This window comes from Oncorhynchus tshawytscha, linkage group LG28 (assembly GCF_018296145.1).
Source record: "Oncorhynchus tshawytscha isolate Ot180627B linkage group LG28, Otsh_v2.0, whole genome shotgun sequence".
NCBI classification, from domain to species: Eukaryota; Metazoa; Chordata; class Actinopteri; order Salmoniformes; family Salmonidae; genus Oncorhynchus; species Oncorhynchus tshawytscha.
Window position 1 is genome coordinate 34,605,884 of NC_056456.1, and position 17,487 is coordinate 34,623,370.

The 17,487-nt window shown below is 41.9% G+C and overlaps 1 protein-coding gene across 1 annotated transcript in view; it reads right to left on the bottom strand.

Moving 5' to 3' along the window:
• Window positions 1–2,847: 2,847 nt before the first annotated feature.
• The window catches only part of LOC112227181 (mesoderm induction early response protein 1), a 31,871-nt gene continuing 17,231 nt past the window's right edge, over window positions 2,848–17,487 (bottom strand). The window contains exons 7-14 of the mRNA XM_024392051.2: window positions 12,971–13,043; window positions 12,678–12,829; window positions 11,949–12,030; window positions 11,601–11,695; window positions 7,619–7,746; window positions 6,626–6,756; window positions 6,259–6,377; window positions 2,848–5,854 (exon numbers count right to left, since the gene is read on the bottom strand). Of these exons, the coding sequence (XP_024247819.1) occupies window positions 5,648–5,854; window positions 6,259–6,377; window positions 6,626–6,756; window positions 7,619–7,746; window positions 11,601–11,695; window positions 11,949–12,030; window positions 12,678–12,829; window positions 12,971–13,043 (987 nt within the window). The 3' untranslated portion in view covers window positions 2,848–5,647. The remainder of the gene's footprint in view (window positions 5,855–6,258; window positions 6,378–6,625; window positions 6,757–7,618; window positions 7,747–11,600; window positions 11,696–11,948; window positions 12,031–12,677; window positions 12,830–12,970; window positions 13,044–17,487) is intronic.

The following is a 17,487-nucleotide window of genomic DNA, read 5'->3' on the forward strand; positions in this document are numbered from 1 at the left end:
GAAAGCTGTGAGTGCTATTATATGGAAAAAGTATGTGGACAGCCCTTCAAATTAGTGGATTTGGCCATTTCAGCCACAACCTTTGCCGACAGGTGTATAAAATCGAGCACATAGCCATGCAATCTCCATAGACAAACATTGGCAGTTGAAAGGCCTTACTGAAGAGCTTAGTGACTTTCAACGTGGCACCGCCCTAGGATGCCACTTTTCCAACAAGTCAGTTCGTAAAAGTTCTGCCCTGTAGAGCTGTTCTGATCAACTGCAAGTGTTGTTATTGTGAAGTGGGAACGTCTAAGGGCAACAATGGCTCAGCAGCAAAGCGGCAGGCCACTCAAGCTCACAGAACAGGACTGGCGAGTGCTGAAGCACATAGCACGTAAACATAGTCTGTCCTCGGTTGCATCACTCACTACCGAGTTCCAAACTGCCTCTGGAAGCAACATCAGCACAATAGCTGTTTGTCGGGAGCTTCATGAAAGGGGTTTCCATGGCCGAGCAGCCGCACACAAGCCTAAGATCACCATGCGCAATGCCAAGCGCTGGTGTAAAGCTCACCGCCATTGGACTCTGGAGTAGTGGAAACACGTTCTCCGGAGTGATGAATCACGGTTCACCCTCTGGCAGTCCGAACGGCGACGTCAGTGCCCAACCTCAATAAAGCTCTTGTGGCTGAATGGAAGCAAGTCCCTGATGCAATTTTTTATTTTTACATTTTTAAATTTCACCTTTATTTAACCAGCTAGGCCAGTTGAGAACAAGTTCTCATTTACAACTGCAACCTGGCCAAGATAAAGCAAAGCAGAGCGACACAAACAACACAGAGTTACACATGGGATAAACAAACATACAGTCAATAACACAATAGAAAAATCAATATACAGTGTGTGCAAATGTAGTAAGATTAAGGAGCTAAGGCAATAAATAGGCCATAGTGACGAAATAATTACGATTGCATAATAATTATAATTGCAATTAACACTGGAGTGATAGACTCGCAGAAGATGAATGCGTAGGTAGAGATACTGGGGTGCAAAGGAACAAAAAATAACACTATTCAATGTTCCAGCATCTAGTGGAAAGCCTTCCCAGCTGAGTGGAGGCTGTTATGGCAGCGAAGGGGGGACCAACTCCATATTAATGCCCATGATTTTGGAATTAGATGTTCAACAAACAGGTGTCCACATGCTTTTGGTCATGTAGTGTACTTCTGCATCCCACAAGGTGAAGACATTGTAGCAAATCATTGGAAGACAACCCCTCCGACGTCGAATTTCAGAAACATTAACGTGCAATTTAGAGAATGGTAAAGAGACCTCTAGTGAAAATGGAAGTGGGGAGCCCCAAGTTGTTTTCACCAGCAATGAAAACAGTGTTCCTGTTTCAACATGATAATATATATGTCTACAGTCTTTGCAGATGCTTCCACTACCTCTTCTGTACGTTTGGAATCAGGTATCAGGACTTCTAGGAACCAAACGACTCAAGTATGACCTCTTTCTTGTTCATTGACCGCGATATTGAGTATTCACCATTTTATTTCTATGATCAATGCATGTGAAGCATAGAGATCACAGTGGTATGATTGTATGTCATGTCCTGTGTATGGTGCGTCCTCTAATCTCTTCCAGCCTATCCCATGCTTACACTTTTAAGAAGATTCTCTATTTTGTTAACCATTTTGGCTGAGGGAATCCTACCGAAGTAACTTTTCTTCAAATGTCAGAAACCAATATAATATATATTTTTAAATGGATTACATTAGATGTCTCATTTTGTGGATAACGTTCATTCCCCACAGAAATCCATTCTCTGGGCCTGTCGAGGCAACCAGGTTTGCCATGATCTTTGGAGCACTTTTTGTAGCTGCAAGTTAAGTTTTCCTTGCTTGGTCTTTTGGGGTCTAGGCCAGGTTACTGAATACACTGTGATTGATGGAACAAACACCAAGGGTCACAACGTGTCAGGCTCTAAGGATAAGCACGTGTCTCGCCCAGCAGGTTCAGTCTGTTATCATTGCAAAGTTTTTACCAGTAAGTTCAACTGTTGAAAAGGGAATGGCAATTAAATCAAAGGGGTGTTGTAGCTCTGTAAAGGTTATTTCCGCTTGAGCCAACATCTGCAGCGCTTACTATGCAATCTCTGCAAATGTTGTGGAAATTGCCTTTAAAGGGCGCATTGTCGGATGTTCCTCTGATTCCTGACCTTATGTTTTCACATATTGGAATTCTTCAATGGAAATGAGTCATTAGATATTTGTTTTATGCATTATTTTGTTTATTTTGGGAATCTAATTTCTAAGCAAAGTTCTTAAAAAAAAAAAATTAATAGTTTGTTCAACATTTTGTAAGGTCCAATATTTCAACCTCAAATGTAAGTTGAAATATGGTCTAGATTCAATTTCCTGCCATACTGATGAAAAATGTATGAAAATTCCACCACTGTTACCATGTCAATATAAGAATGACAGATTTGTCCTCACATAATTGCGTAAAACAATGTCAGTACATTGTGTTAAAATACCTGTTTATACCTGGTGTTAATATGCCTAATGTGTCCTGATCTTGTCCACATTCTGATTGTGCCCCCTGTTTAGACAGGTGGCAATTAAAATATGGATTCTGATCTTGATCAGTTCTCTTAGTAGTCAGGCACACATGTTTGGATATCTTACAAGTGTAGACAGATCTGGACAGTAAAACCATTTAAAATCATTAACCCGCCCTCAAATCATTGATAAAGTGCATATTTTGCAGTTAAGGCAGACTAAAACATGACAGAACAGAACATCAGTGTGAATAAATGTATTAAATCTTAGTCACCATTATTTATTCACAGCCAGTCTTGGTATACGCTTCACTTTTATTAAATGTTGTCATTTTCAGATGACTACTTACAGCACATAATAAAATAATACAAATAAACTACTTGAAATCAACATTATTTGAGGCTGTGCTTTTAAAGAAAAAAAAAAAAAAAAACTGCTTTTTTGTTTTGTTTTACAAACCATTTGTGAATGTAGACCAAAGCAGGAGTAGCTTACAAAAGTAAAATGTTGAGACATTAAAAAAAGAGAAAAAGCTACAGTAACACAATTGTCAAACCGATGCGTTGTTCCTAAGCCTCCACTGGAACTAATGAAGGTTCTTCACAGTTCTTTCATTCCTAATAATGAGAGCTTATGAAGGTTCTTCACAGTTCTTTCATTCCTAATAATGAGAGCTTATGAAGGTTCTTCACAGTTCTTTCATTCCTAATAATGAGAGCTCGCCGGTGACAAGAAACGTTACTGGTACCATATTGTCTCCAATTTCGATAAAAAAGCGTTTTCAACCTAAAAGACCAAAGTGTCACTACACCGCGTCTCTCTTTTTAGATGGAATCATTATCAAGTGATCAAACATATTTTTGCTGCAAATACATTTCCAAATGGGTCAGGGAAATGCAGAGAAATAAGACTACTTTCAGAACAGCTCCAATCGGGAACACCTAGAGGAAATAAATCCTTTAACAAAAGCTCACAAGAAAGATGGTAAAATACACAGATTAAAGAGACTTATCAAAAAAGTGTAAGAAGTGAACAAGAAAATCTTTACAAACTTTACACAAAGTCACAGAAGTACTGTCTAGCAAAAAGAAGAGAAACGAAACAATAGGAAAACGCTGGCTATTAAAAATACAGAGTTCTAACCAATGAGTTATAATACAAGACATCACTGATGTCAGACACTTTACACAAACCTCAGGGACAGACACTCCCCATTAGTTCATTTCTTGCAATTAAAATGTTTCCATGGTCAGGGCTACGTTCAGTACAAAAAAAACAACAGTGCAACATTCAATTAAACAGAAACGGTGCTGTTCTGAACGGCCAGCTCAACAAAAAAAAAACAAGAGGTTGGGGATCAGCATGTCCGCTGCTCGTTAAATATGTCCCCCATTGCTTCAAGCCACACCCACCAAACGGAGCAAACGTACCTCAAAGTCCATTCAAAGAACATTGGAATGTTTTTGGGGAAACGTGTCGTTCAGTACAAACCGTTACGCAACATAGCAAACTTCAATCGAACTGAACACACCACAGGTTTCAAATAAGCAATGATGTCATGCAGCAGTGTTGCTTTCTCTCCACTCGATCACCAAAGAAAGAAAACAAAGGGTGAAAGCGCAACATAAGCCCCGTTTATACCTGGTTCTCAGATCACAATCAGTCCGGAATTTTATTTTAACCCTTATTTTACCAGGTAAGTTGACTGAACACATTCTCATTTACAGCAACGACCTGGGGAATAGTTACAGGGGAGAGGGGGGACAAATGAGCCTATTGGAAGCTGGGGGTGATTAGGTGGCCATGATGGTATGTGGGTCTAATTGGGAATTTAGCCAGGACACCAGGGTTAACACCCCTACTTTTACGATAATTGGCATGGGATCTTTATTGACCACAGACAGGACACCCGTTTAACGTCCCATCCGAAAGACTGCACCCTTCACAGGGCAATGTCCCCAATCACTGTCCTGGGGCGTTGGTATATTTTAGACCAGAGGAAAGAGTGCCCTCCAACACCACTTCCAGCAGCATCTGGTCTCCCAACCAGGACCAACACTGCTTAGCTTCAGAGGTAAGCCAGCAGTGGGATGCAGGGTGGTATGCTGTGATCTTGTCCACATTCTGATTGTGCCAACATTTTTTGGACAGCTGTAGATGATTAAAAGACAGATTGTGATCAGATCTTCCTGACCACCTCCGGAGAGAGTCAGGCACCCATTGTGTTTGGATATCTTAAAGTGTAGACAGATCTGGACAGTGAAAACGTTTAAATCATTATCCCATTTTAATACTATGTGTAGATGCATATCTGAAAATCTGGCCACAATCTGAATGTGGACAAGATCAGAATAAAGAATGTATGTTAGCGCCAGGTAAAAACGAGGCTTTAGTGTGCCTGCAACAGCGCCAATCTGCCTGCATATCGATCGTCCCGTCGAAGACCTAGACCCGCAACATCGCCCCTTTCATTTCTTTGTTTCAAATGGCTTGGAAAGCAAAATACCCATCAATCATAGTACATTTATTGAAAAAATATATACATATTTTTCAAGTAAAAAAATACCACAGGAGATTTTTAAAATTCTAATACAAATAGGGGAAAAAACATTTTCTTTCCGTAGAAATCTTCGAGATCGGTCTCCAAAAAAGTGAATAAGGAGATTGAGTAGAAGAATCAGCGTGAATTATAATGAGGTGGTAGCAGATAGGGGGAAGGGAGGGGTTCAGGAACTGTGGTACTTTGGATGTGTGGAGCGTTGGAGGTTATGCTGGATGGGGGACGAGGTTTTGCTGGATGGGGGATGAGGCAGGGCTGTATGTTGTGCCCCTTTACAATCAGGCCGCTGCCTTCCCTCCGTTTGCTGGTGTGGCCCAGCCGTGTTTGGTTGGTTGGTATAGGTCGTATTCACTAGGCCCGAAACGAGAAAAAAAAACAGACCAACAGGGATGGACTACCTGAACTTGTCCAATAAGAAAATCTAGTTTTATTTTTCTGTTGCAAAACGTTTTGCTGCGGTGTGCACTAATGAATACAACCATGTTATTTTTTTTAGGTTTGGTTCTGTGCGCTTTGACCTCTCTGAGAAGGGGTCATCATTATCATTTGTCCTCTTGCTGGAGGGTCGTCAATGTTCTGGAGGGTTCTGGTGGCTCCGCCTCTGTCCGGCACCTCTTGGCCGGCCTGTCATCATAGTGACGGTTGCCACAATGGGGCTCCAGGGAGCCGTTCCTGTCGTGGCTGGGAGTGGCGGCCACTGCCTCGCAGCCACTGGACTCATTGTCCGAGGTGGTGGGAGGAGGGAGAGCCTCCAGAGAGGGGTGGGGGCAGGAGGGAGAGCGTCCAGAGACGGGTGGGGGCAGTGGGAGGAGGGAGAACATCCAGAGAGGGGTGGGAGGCAGGAGGGAGAGCATCCAGAGAGGGGTGGGGGCAGTGGGAGGAGGGAGAACATCCAGAGAGGGGTGGGGGGCAGGAGGGAGAACATCCAGAGAGGGGTGGGGGGCAGGAGGGAGAACATCCAGAGAGGGGTGGGGGCAGGAGGGAGAACATCCAGAGAGGGGGGGTGGGGGGCAGGAGGGAGAACATCCAGAGAGGGGGTGGGGGGCAGGAGTGAGAACATCCAGAGAGGGGTGGGGGCAGGAGGGAGAACATCCAGAGAGGGGTGGGGGACAGGAGGGAGAACATCCAGAGGGGTGGGGGCAGGAGGGAGAACATCCAGAGAGGGGTGGGGGGAGGTGAGCCCGTTGAACTGGACTGATTCTGCTTTGACTTCGTTCGCCACCGTGGATGACTGGGAAGCTTCTCCCGAGCCCAAGTTGTGACTCACTAAACCTGTTGGAGGAAAGATAAAGAGCTGTGACTCACTCAACCTGTTGGAGGAAAGATAAACCGACTGAGCTGAGACGTCATGAATCATGTAAGGTTCTGTCAATAGAGGCACACAAGGGTCTCCACTAGAATTCACATGAGAAATGTTCATTAGTCATTCTAATAGCACTTCATGTAGCTACTCGAATTGATGTTCCCTGAGTGTATTTCTCCCTTCCACAATCGCTCAGGGATTGTGTGTGTTCCCTTACCATTGTGGCTGCTACTTCCGTCCTCCCTCTCAGAGTGGCTGGTGCTGCTGTTGGAGGTGGTGGGAGGGGGCGAGGCCGCCCGGCTGGATGTGGCGCTCTCCGTCTCGTCCAGCAGCCGGTCCATGTAGTCCCTGAGACACACAGGGATAAGATAAATAACATTATTTGAAACAATTCAGTCAGCACTAACTACAGCCTGCCAGTTTAGCCCGTACACTAATCACAGCACATGTATACCCTGTTCACACTACTGAGCCATACTGGGCTGGTCTGGTTACGACCTCCAGGACCATGTGAAAAGAAACGTACAGGACCGCATAGTACAGAACAGCTTGTCAAGATGGTGATAACAGAGTACTAGATTCACACCCCTGGAACATAGTGTCAACAGTAGCTATGGTTCCCAGAACAAAGGTAATCACACATACTGAGTGTGTATTGGTCATAGGGAATACAAGTTACATTTCATTTAAATAATATTTGTTATACAAAAAAAAAAAAGGGACAATCAGAGTTGCTACATCGTTTTTTGAGACTTGTAAATTAATGATATGTACACAATGATTTTTTGAAGAATATAGCCGATGTTCAACAGTCGTACCCCACCAGAACCCCAAATATAAGCGTGTTTTACTCCACTGTTTGTAAACAACGTAACCAAACACTGTATGGCCTCAAAACATGGTTAGAACTATACATCTGGTATCATGGATGGTCCGTTTGCATGCATAGCTCGGTCTATGGATTTGAGAAGGGTTACATTTCTCCAGCCCCATCCCTCAGCTTTTTACCGAAACGGGGCTGGGACTACGCTTCATTTTGTCTACTGCTGATTGCCATTTTAAAATACATTTCAAAATCAGGTAAGCAAATATCTAGAATATATATAGAATTTTTTACATATATGAAAAAAACATTTGTATAACATAACATATTTGTTGACGGAATTCAATATTCAAAACAATTAGCTTGGTCTTGTGAAAAGAGACTTACGTGACCCCAGGGTGCAGGCTGTATTTCCTTTTCCCCAGCCTGGTTTGCTGTGCAAAGAAATCATAACGCTCAGACTTCTTCCACATGTAATAAAAGGCCACACATTCTCCTACTGACCTAGTTCTCACCTGAAAAATGTAATATCAGCAGACAACGAGAGACATTATTACCATCGCCTTCCAGAGTTGAACTCAATTCAATTTGAACTCCCCAGTCAAGTCTACGAGGGATGAGACGAAATGCAATTTGTGAATTGAAAAATATATATATATTTTTTGCTTTTCAATTCATGAACTGAATTTCAAATCCTCACGAGATTTGGAGGTTAAAATGGAACTGACCCCAACCCTGATCGCTTCAAAACACATGCTAAATCAACATAAATATTCAGAAAATAAAACCTACTTTTTAAATCAGATACCATAGTATTTAATACAATCTGATATATAATACAGTGTTTCCCCTAGGATTATTTTCAGCAGCGGTGGAAAGGTTAGTGTGGGAGGGACTTGGTAGTGGGCATGGACAATGTCGTGGTCTTGTCGTTTTAAAGCTAATTTCCTGCAATTCTACACATTTTGCCATGGGCAGAGAGACATTTTCAAAAAATAAATAAATATATACAATGCATCCGTAATGCATCCAGACACTATAACTTCCACATTTTGTTACGTTACAGCCTCGAAAATGGATTTTAACTCATCAATCTACACACAATACCCCATAATGACAAAGCAAAAACAGGTTTAGAATTCTTTGTAAATTTTGAAGAAAAAAATCCTGAAATGTCACATTTACATAAGTATTCAGACCCTTTACTCAGTACTTTGTTGAAGCATCTTTGGCAGCGATTAGAGCCTCGAGTCTTCTTGGGTATGACGCTACAAGCCTGGCACTAGAGGTCAATGCCGATTAATTATGGCTGATTTCAAGTTTTCATAAATCGGTAATCTGCCTTTTTGGATGCCGATTACATTGCAATTCACGAGAAGGCAAGGAGCCACGGTAAGTTGCTAGCTAACATTAAACTTCTTATATAAAAACAACCAATCTTCACATTATCACTAGTTAACTACACATGGTTGATGATATTACTAGGTTAACTAGCTTGTCCTGCGTTGCATATAATCAATGCGGTGCCTGTTAATTTATCATCAAATCACAGCCTGATGGCACATTCGCGAAAAAAGCACAATCGTTGCACAAATGTACCTAACCATGAACAGCAATGCCTTTCTTAAAATCAATACACAGAAGTATATATTTTTAAACCTGCATATTTAGTTAAAATAAATTAATGTTAGCAGGTAATATTAACTAGGGAAATTGTGTCACTTCTCTTGTGTTCAGTGCAAGCAGAGTCAGGGTATATGCAGCAGTTTGGGCCGCCTGGCTCGTTGCGAACTGTGTGAAGACCATTTCTTCCTAACAAAGATCCTAATTAATTTGCCAGAATTTTACATAATTATGACATAACATTGAAGGTTCCGTATTTCACTGAAAGAATAAACGTTTTGTTTCTGGATTTGACCATATTAAATGACCAAAGGCTCGTATTTCTGTGTGTTTATTATAATTAAGTCTATGATTTGATATTTCATACAGCAGTCTGACTGAGTGGTGGTAGGCAGCAGCAGGCTCGTAAGCATCCATTCAAACAGCACTTTACTGCGTTTGCCAGCAACTCTTAGCAATGGTTGAAGCCCAGCACTGTTTATGACTTCAAGCCTATCAACTCTCGAGATTAGTCTAAAGTGCATATAAGAACATCCAATAGTCTATAATAGTATATATGAAATACAAATGGTATAGAGATAGTCGACGCGTCCTAATTCCTATAACTACAACCTAAAACCTGTTAACTGGGAACATTGAAGGCTCATGTTAAAAGGAACCACCAGCTTTCATATGTTCTCATGTTCTGAGCAAGGAACTTAAACTTTAGCTTTTTTACATGGCACATATTGCAATTTTACTTTCTTCTCCAACACTGTGTTTTTGCACTATTTATTTGTTTGTTTGTTTATAATATGTTCATTATTTTCCAATAAAAATTTAAAAAGACAGCGATACAAACATTCACTGCACTGTTGAATGGGATGGCCAATTTAGAGGACAAAACAAAACTTAGCTCAACATACACAGAATAAAACAACATCCTATTAGGTGGTACATGTATAAGAAGACAGCATATAGTCATTACAAGCAGTGTAGTTCAGCCTAAAATAAATATTGAGTGGAGTACAGCACAGAGTAGCAGCAGAACGTCAACCCAGTTATGAAGTGGGACTAGACCATTTATCTAGTATCGGCTGCCATATTTTGTAAAACATTCGACTTCTATTGGAGGTATTGCATATAATTATTTTCCATATGTATTACATTCCCAAAGGTTTTGCATTATTTAAACCAAATTGAACATGTTTCACTATTTGAGACTAAATGTATTTATGCATTATATTAAGTTAAAATAAAAGTGTTCATTGTTCATGCAGTATTGTAATTGTCATTATTACAAATATATATATATATATATTTTTTAATTGGCCGATTAATCTTTATCGGCTTATTTTGGTCCCCCCCCAAAAAAGAATCGGTATCGGCGTTGAAAAACCATAAAGATCGATCGACCTCTACTTGGCACACCTGTACTTGAGGAGTTTCTCCCATTCTTCTCTGCAGATCCTCTCAAGCTCTGTCAGGTTGGATGGGGAGCGTCGCTGCACAGCTATTTTCAGGTCTCTCCAGAGATGTTGGATCAGGTTCAAGTCCGGGCTCTGGCTGGGCCACTCAAGTACATTCAGAGACTTGTCCCCATAGCCACTCCTGTGTTGTCTTGGTTGTGTGCTTAGGGTTGTTGTCCTGTTGGAAGGTGAACCTTGCTCCAGTCTGAGGTCATGAGTGCTCTGGAGCAGGTTTTCATCAAGGATCTGTCTGTACTTTGCTCCATTCATCTTTCCCTCGAGCCTGACTAGTCTCCCAGTCGCTGCCACTGAAAAACATCCCCACAGCATGATGCTGCCACCACCATGCTTCACCGTAGGGATGGTGCAAGGTTTCCTCCAAACTTGACACGTGGCTTTCAAGCCTAGGAGTTCAATCTAGGTTTCATCAGACCAGAGAATCTTGTTTCTCATAGTCAGAATCATTTAGGTGCCTTTTAGCAAACTCCAAGCGGGCTGTCATGTGCCTTTTACTGAGGAGTGTCTTCCGTCTGGCCAACTGATTGGTAGAGTGCTGCAGAGATGGTTGTCCTTCTGGAAGGTTCTCCCATCTCCACAGAGGAACTCTAGAGCTCTGTTAGAGTGACCATCGGGTTCTTGGTCACCTCCCTGACCAAGGCCCTTCTCCCCCGATAGCTCAGTTTGGCAGGGCAGCCAGCTCTATGAAGAGTCTTGGTGGTTCCAAACTTCTTCCATTTACGAATGATGGAGGCCACTGTGTTCTTGGGAACCTTCAATGCTGCAGACATGTTTTGGTACCCTTCCCCAGATCTTTGCCTCGACCCAATCCTGTCTCAGAGCTCAATTTCTTCAACCTCATGGCTTGGTTTTTGCTCTGACATGCACTGTCAACTGTGGGACCTTATATAGACAGGTGTGTGCCTTTTTCCAAATCATAGACTCCAATCAAGTTGTAGAAACATCTCAAGGATGATCAACGAAAACAGGAGGCACCTGAGCTCAAATACGCGTCTCATAGCAAAGGGTCTGAATACTTATGTAAATAAGGTTTTTCTGTTTTTTATTCATCATTATGGGGTATTGTGTGTAGATTGATGAGGAAAAAAATTGATTTAATTTTGTTTTAGAATAAGGCTGTAACGTAACAAAATTGAGAAAAAGTCAAGGGGTCTGAATACTTTCCGAATGCACCGTATGTTTTACATATATTTTGGAGTGGGGGCAATGATTTAGCTGCGGAGGCCTGCCGCTGCTAAATGAATATAGGGGAAGCACTGTATAAGATAGACATAACTTACCTTGTTGGCTTGTATTGAATGAAAGTCTTTCCCATAACCTTTTAGTCCTTGCTCAAAATATCTACATTCGTCTTCTGTCCACACAGACAGCTCTTCTGTGACAGAGGGCAAAGGGTTATTAAGTACCACAACCACTACTCCATTCAAATACAATAAAACTATGACCATATTACAGGTCCCAGACACCATCAACAACACACAGAGACACAAGCCAGGACCCATATAAGTCAAGGACAGTTTTTATCATCAAAATACACAAAACATGACTGGTTAGATATTGAGAGAAAATATGCCAGATATGAGTGAAATCAAGAGTGAAAGTCAACACTAGTTCACTGCAGGTGTTACCTCTAGCTGCCTTCACATTAAACTTCAGTCTTCTTAAAGCTTCCTCTGTGTCAAATTCACACCTGACCAACTCATAAAGTGCCTGTGGAAAGACAACATTGAGATTGTGAAGAAGACTGTTACAGACAAAAGTGCATACTACAGTCTTTACGGTAATGGCTTGTGTTCAGTAGGTGGCATTTTGAAACAGTGAAATGTGGAGGTACTATACTACAGTCTTTACGGTAATGGCTTGTGTTCAGTAGGTGGCATTTTGAAACAGTGAAATGTGGAGGTACTATACTACAGTCTTTACGGTAATGGCTTGTGTTCAGTAGGTGGCATTTTGAAACAGTGAAATGTGGAGGTACTACTTGAGCATATGAAAACAAGTAATACCTAACTCTCAAAGTCATCCTGACTTCAGAGTCTGGAATGGCCCTTTGATCATGCGGCACAATACGTCAACAATGAAGGGTGCTGTGCTTTTACTGGTTGACTCTCCTCTGTCTATCTCGAACACCTACAGCCACACAGCGCCACCCTCTTCCATTACAATGGTTTTCAAATCCAAAACAATGTGTTCTCAACCCCCGAGGAAAAAACAAACCTTTGAGAGAACCAATCAAACCCGTCGCACAATTTCTGAGCGAATATTACATTAACAAACTGCCTCCAGGCTAACTGAACACGACTCTGGACGCCAGTCTGTTTGAACACTGATCTGCTCGACTGTGTTGGTCTTCATACCTGCTCATTGTCTTTGATATGGGATCCCTCAGGGATGGCATCCACTCCTTTCTCCTCTCCTGTTCGTTTTGACGCCTGAGATAAAAACTCCACAACCTTGCCCTCGGGAAGGAACTCGGGGTCCCATAAAAGCTGGTCATCGTTTTCATATACTGGAAGGAGAGAGGACAAAGGAGCGAGAGGGGGGAAAACAGAGAGAGAAAGTCATTTTATTTCCTATTTACCTCTGTGATTGGAAGATATTTCACTTCAACTTAATTTAGTGCATCGCAATTGCAAACAGAATGCCTTACCTTTCTCATAGTCTTTATATTTACAAAGGCCAGGCGGTGTTTCAGCCTGATACATGGACCCAACCATGATTTCCTGTCCAGATAAAACACACACCTTATTTAGTTTCACAAATCAAAAGTGTGCTTCAAATGAATAGCATGTCTTTAAGGTTAGAACTACCCAGTTGCGACCCATCATTCAGGGCAGTTTAGCTAAAATGAAATAATCCCTTGAGTTAATAAAGCCGCATACAAAACATGGTCTCTTGAGTAAAGCAGCACCAAAATGCAGGTGTTTCAGCCTAGCTCAGTGCTTTCTGTGGTGGAGGGGCAGCCAGCGAAAACAAATAGTTTTGGCGTTGGCAATCTTCTCTAGTTGCACCGTGATTGGCTCAATGTTCTGTCACCCATGGGGACACTACATCACTGCAGAATCAACAGGGAGAGCTAGGCAGTTCAAGACCCTTTGGGTGCTGCCATAGATTTACATTACATGCCCGTCCAAGGTGGCTCACCGTCATTGGCCACAGATAAAATTATATAAAGTCACGTAATATCTACCGTAGTTTTGATAGCTAGCAAGTTAAACAAGCGGTCATCCTCATGAATCACGTCGACAATCTACTGGCAAATCCTTAGTGAAATTATATACTGGGTTGTTGTGGTTACACGTGGTCTGCGGTTGTGAGGCCAGTTGGATGTACTGCCAAATTCTCTAAAACGATGTGGGAGGCGGCTTATGGTAGAGAAAGGAACATTCAATTCTCTGGCAACAGCTCGGGTGGACATTCCTGCAGTCAGCACGCCAATCTGTAGCATTTTTTTTGTCTGTCACACAACTGCACATTTTAGAGCGGCATTTTATTGTCGCCAGCACAAGGTGCACCTGTGTAATGACCATGCCGTTTAATCAGCTTCTTGATATGCCACACCGTTCAGGTGGATGGATTATTTTGGCAAGAGAGAACATTTTTGCACAAAATTTGAAAGAAATAAGCTTTTTGTGCATATGGAACATTTCGGGGATCTTTCATTTCAGCTCATGAAGCACGGGACCAATACTTTGCATTTATATTTTTGTTCATTATAGATAAAACAGCCCGGTGCTCATCGACCATAAACATAACACAAGTCGGAAATAGCAAATTCAACAATGAGTGGTTTGCAAGGAATCAGCGGCTAACTGCAAGAATTGCAAAGCAATAACTATTGTGCTTCCCCTGCCTGCTATTTGGTGGAGAGGGTGTGTGGTCCAAGTCTGGGTTGAAGGATTTAAAACATAGGTCTGAAACAAACTCTTGTCCAACCTTAAAAGAACAAACATTCACACCATGGGCCATAAACAGTGAGTCCAAAAATATGTCTTGTATACTGCTTCAACAATGATGTAATATGCCAGGGAGATATGTATACTGTAGCTAAGAAAGTAATACTAAGTGTATGTTGTGTAGTAAGCTGTTAGTAGACCACGTGTTTCACCCTAAGAATTTGGTCCCGCACCCCCTCAGACCTTAGCTTACTGTTCTGACTTGGTGGTTGCACATGTAGCCCTATAGCCTGTTTTGGAGAAATGTCATCATCGAATAGTGTAAGAGCTTTCATTGTCTGCTTATATGCCGCCTTTATTTATCCTACGGTTCTGACTTGGTGTACAGGGAGAACACTAAGAACGGCCCATGTTCTGAATTCCGTCGCTGTCCATTTCAAACGGGCTGAATAAATAGGCATATCGACTATGTCCGGCTTCACTCGCTCATTAATGTCTTAATCAGTATCTTATTTATCTTTTTAGGTAATGTTGGAATGATGCATTTCATTGTTTCTAAATTTGCTCGTGTGCTTTTCTCCATGAGGGGATACCATATAATGCGACAGTCTCGTCACATTCATTTTCTTGTAATTATTCTTCTACAAAAAGTTTAGTAGACCCGTGTAATTCCAGTTGACAAGGGTTGTTTTGTTTGCGCAATACGCTGTCTGTGCGTTGGTATTCTGTCTATTAAAGTGTATCCTCGTGATTGTATTTTCCTTATTTTTTAAAACAACATAGCCCTAATAAAATAGTTAATGGTAAGGATATCTGCATCTTTCTTGTGCTCTTCCTCTGTGGTGTCTTACAGAGTAAAGTTTAGGTCTCACCAACTTGCTGAATTTATCTGAACATTCCATCTGAATCTCTGGTCGGTGTCCATTTTGAAAGTGCTGAATGATGGCCTACCTCGTCGCAGCTCGTTTACTTGCACTTGCTTATAATTAGGAGCTACAGCACCAGTCAAACGTTAGGACACACCTACCTCATTCAAGGGTTTTTTATTTTTTACATTGTAGAATAATAGTGAAGACATCAAAACTAAAAAAGTGCAAAGTAAATATATTTGAGATTCTTCAAAAATTGAAATGCGTTCCAGGTGACTACCTCATGAAGCAGGTTGAGAGAATGCCTTGATGACAGCTTTGCACGCTTTTGGCAAAGGGTGGCTACTTAGAAGAATTTGCTTAACACTTTTTTGCTTACCACATGATTCCATATGTGTTATTTCAATGTAGAAAATTGTAAAAATAAAGAAAAAACCTGGAGTGAGTAGGTGTCCCCAAATTTTGGACTGGTACTGTAACTGTTTATGACAAGAACAAACATTATGAATCTACTGAAAAATAAATGTAATGTTTGTGTATTGTTCAAAAGTCAAAACTCATGTCGACATTCATTAGTATTATTGAAGGACAATGCGTTTTTTACAGAGTTACACAAATCCACAAGGAGTCAGCAGAAACCATATATAAATAAGCCATTCTGCCAAATCAGTTATATATTTTTTTAAAGGCAGTAAATGAGGCTGAATGAACTGTTTGGCTGCCAGACAAGGCTCCGCTGATAGCCAGGTGTAGAGGTAGTAATGATTCACTCCATGGTGAATGAACTGTTTGGCTGCCAGACAAGGCTCCGCTGATAGCCAGGAGTAGCGGTGGTAAGGATTCACTCCACAGTGCTGAAAAGAAAGCTCTGCTGTTGGGACAGCTTTATGTCGGCCCTAACAGTTTGCGGGCAACGTTTGTCACCGTTATAGTGCAAATAATGTATTGTTTAGTGTTGTATCATGCAATGTTCCCTCTAATCTGCACAAGGGCACGCAGCAGCCCTGAGACTCCTACGCAGAAGAAATACAGTTGAAGTCGGAAGTTTACATACACTTAGGTTGGAGTCATTAAAACTTGTTTTTAAACCACTCCACAAATTTCTTGTTAGCAAACTATAGATTTGGCAAGTCAGTTAGGACATCTACTTTGTGCATGACACAAGTAATTTTCCAACAATTGTTTACAGACAGAGTGAATTATAAGTGAAATAATCTATCACAATTCCAGGGGGTCAGAAGTTTACATACACTAAGTTGACTGTGCCTTTAAACAGCTTGGAAAATCCCAGAAAATGATGGCATGGTTTTAGAGGCTTCTGATAAGCTAATTCACATTATTTGAGTCAATTGGAGGTGTACCTGTGGATGTATTTCAAGGCCTACCTTCCAACTCAGTCCCTCTTTGCTTGACATCATGGGAAAAAATCTAAAGAAATCAGCCAAGATCTCAGAAAAACAATTGTAGACCTCCACAAGTCTGGTTCATCCTTGGGAGCAATTTACAAACGCCTGAAGGTACCACGTTCATCTGTACAAACAATAGTACGCAAGTATAAACACCATGGGACCACGCAGCCGTCATACCACTCAGGAAGGGGACGTGTTCTGTCTCCTAGAGATTAACTTACATTGGTGCGAAAAGTGCAAATCAATCCCAGAACAGCAGCAAGGGACCTTGCGAAGATGCTGGAGGAAACAGGTACAGAAGTATCTATATCCACAGTAAAACGAGTCCTTCTCCGCTGTGCAATCAGGTTTCCGAGCCGGTCACGGGTGCACCTCAGCCACGCTCAAGGTACTAAATGATATCATAACCGCCATCGATAAAAGACAGTACTGTGCAGCCGTCTCCTCATTGACCTTGCCAAGGCTTTCGACTCTGTCAATCACCATATTCTTATCGGCAGACTCAGTAGCCTCGGTTTTTCTGATGACTGCCTTGCCTGGTTCACCAACTACTTTGCAGACAGAGTTCAGTGTGTCAAATCGGAGGGCATGCTGTCCGGTCCTCTGGCAGTCTCTATGGGGGTACCACAGGGTTCAATTCTCGGGCCGAATCTTTTCTCTGTATATATCAATGATGTTGCTCTTGCTGCGGGCGATTCCCTGATCCACCTCTACGCAGACAACACCATTCTGTATACTTCCGGCCCGTCTTGGACACTGTGCTATCTAACCTCCAAACGAGCTTCAATGCCATACAACACTCCTTCCGTGGCCTCCAACTGCTCTTAACCGCTAGTAAAACCAAATGCATGCTTTTCAACCGTTCGCTGCCTGCACCCGCACGCCCGACTAGCATCACCACCCTGGATGGTTCCGACCTAGAATATGTGGACATCTATAAGTACCTAGGTGTCTGGCTAGACTGTAAACTCTCCTTCCAGACTCATATCAAAC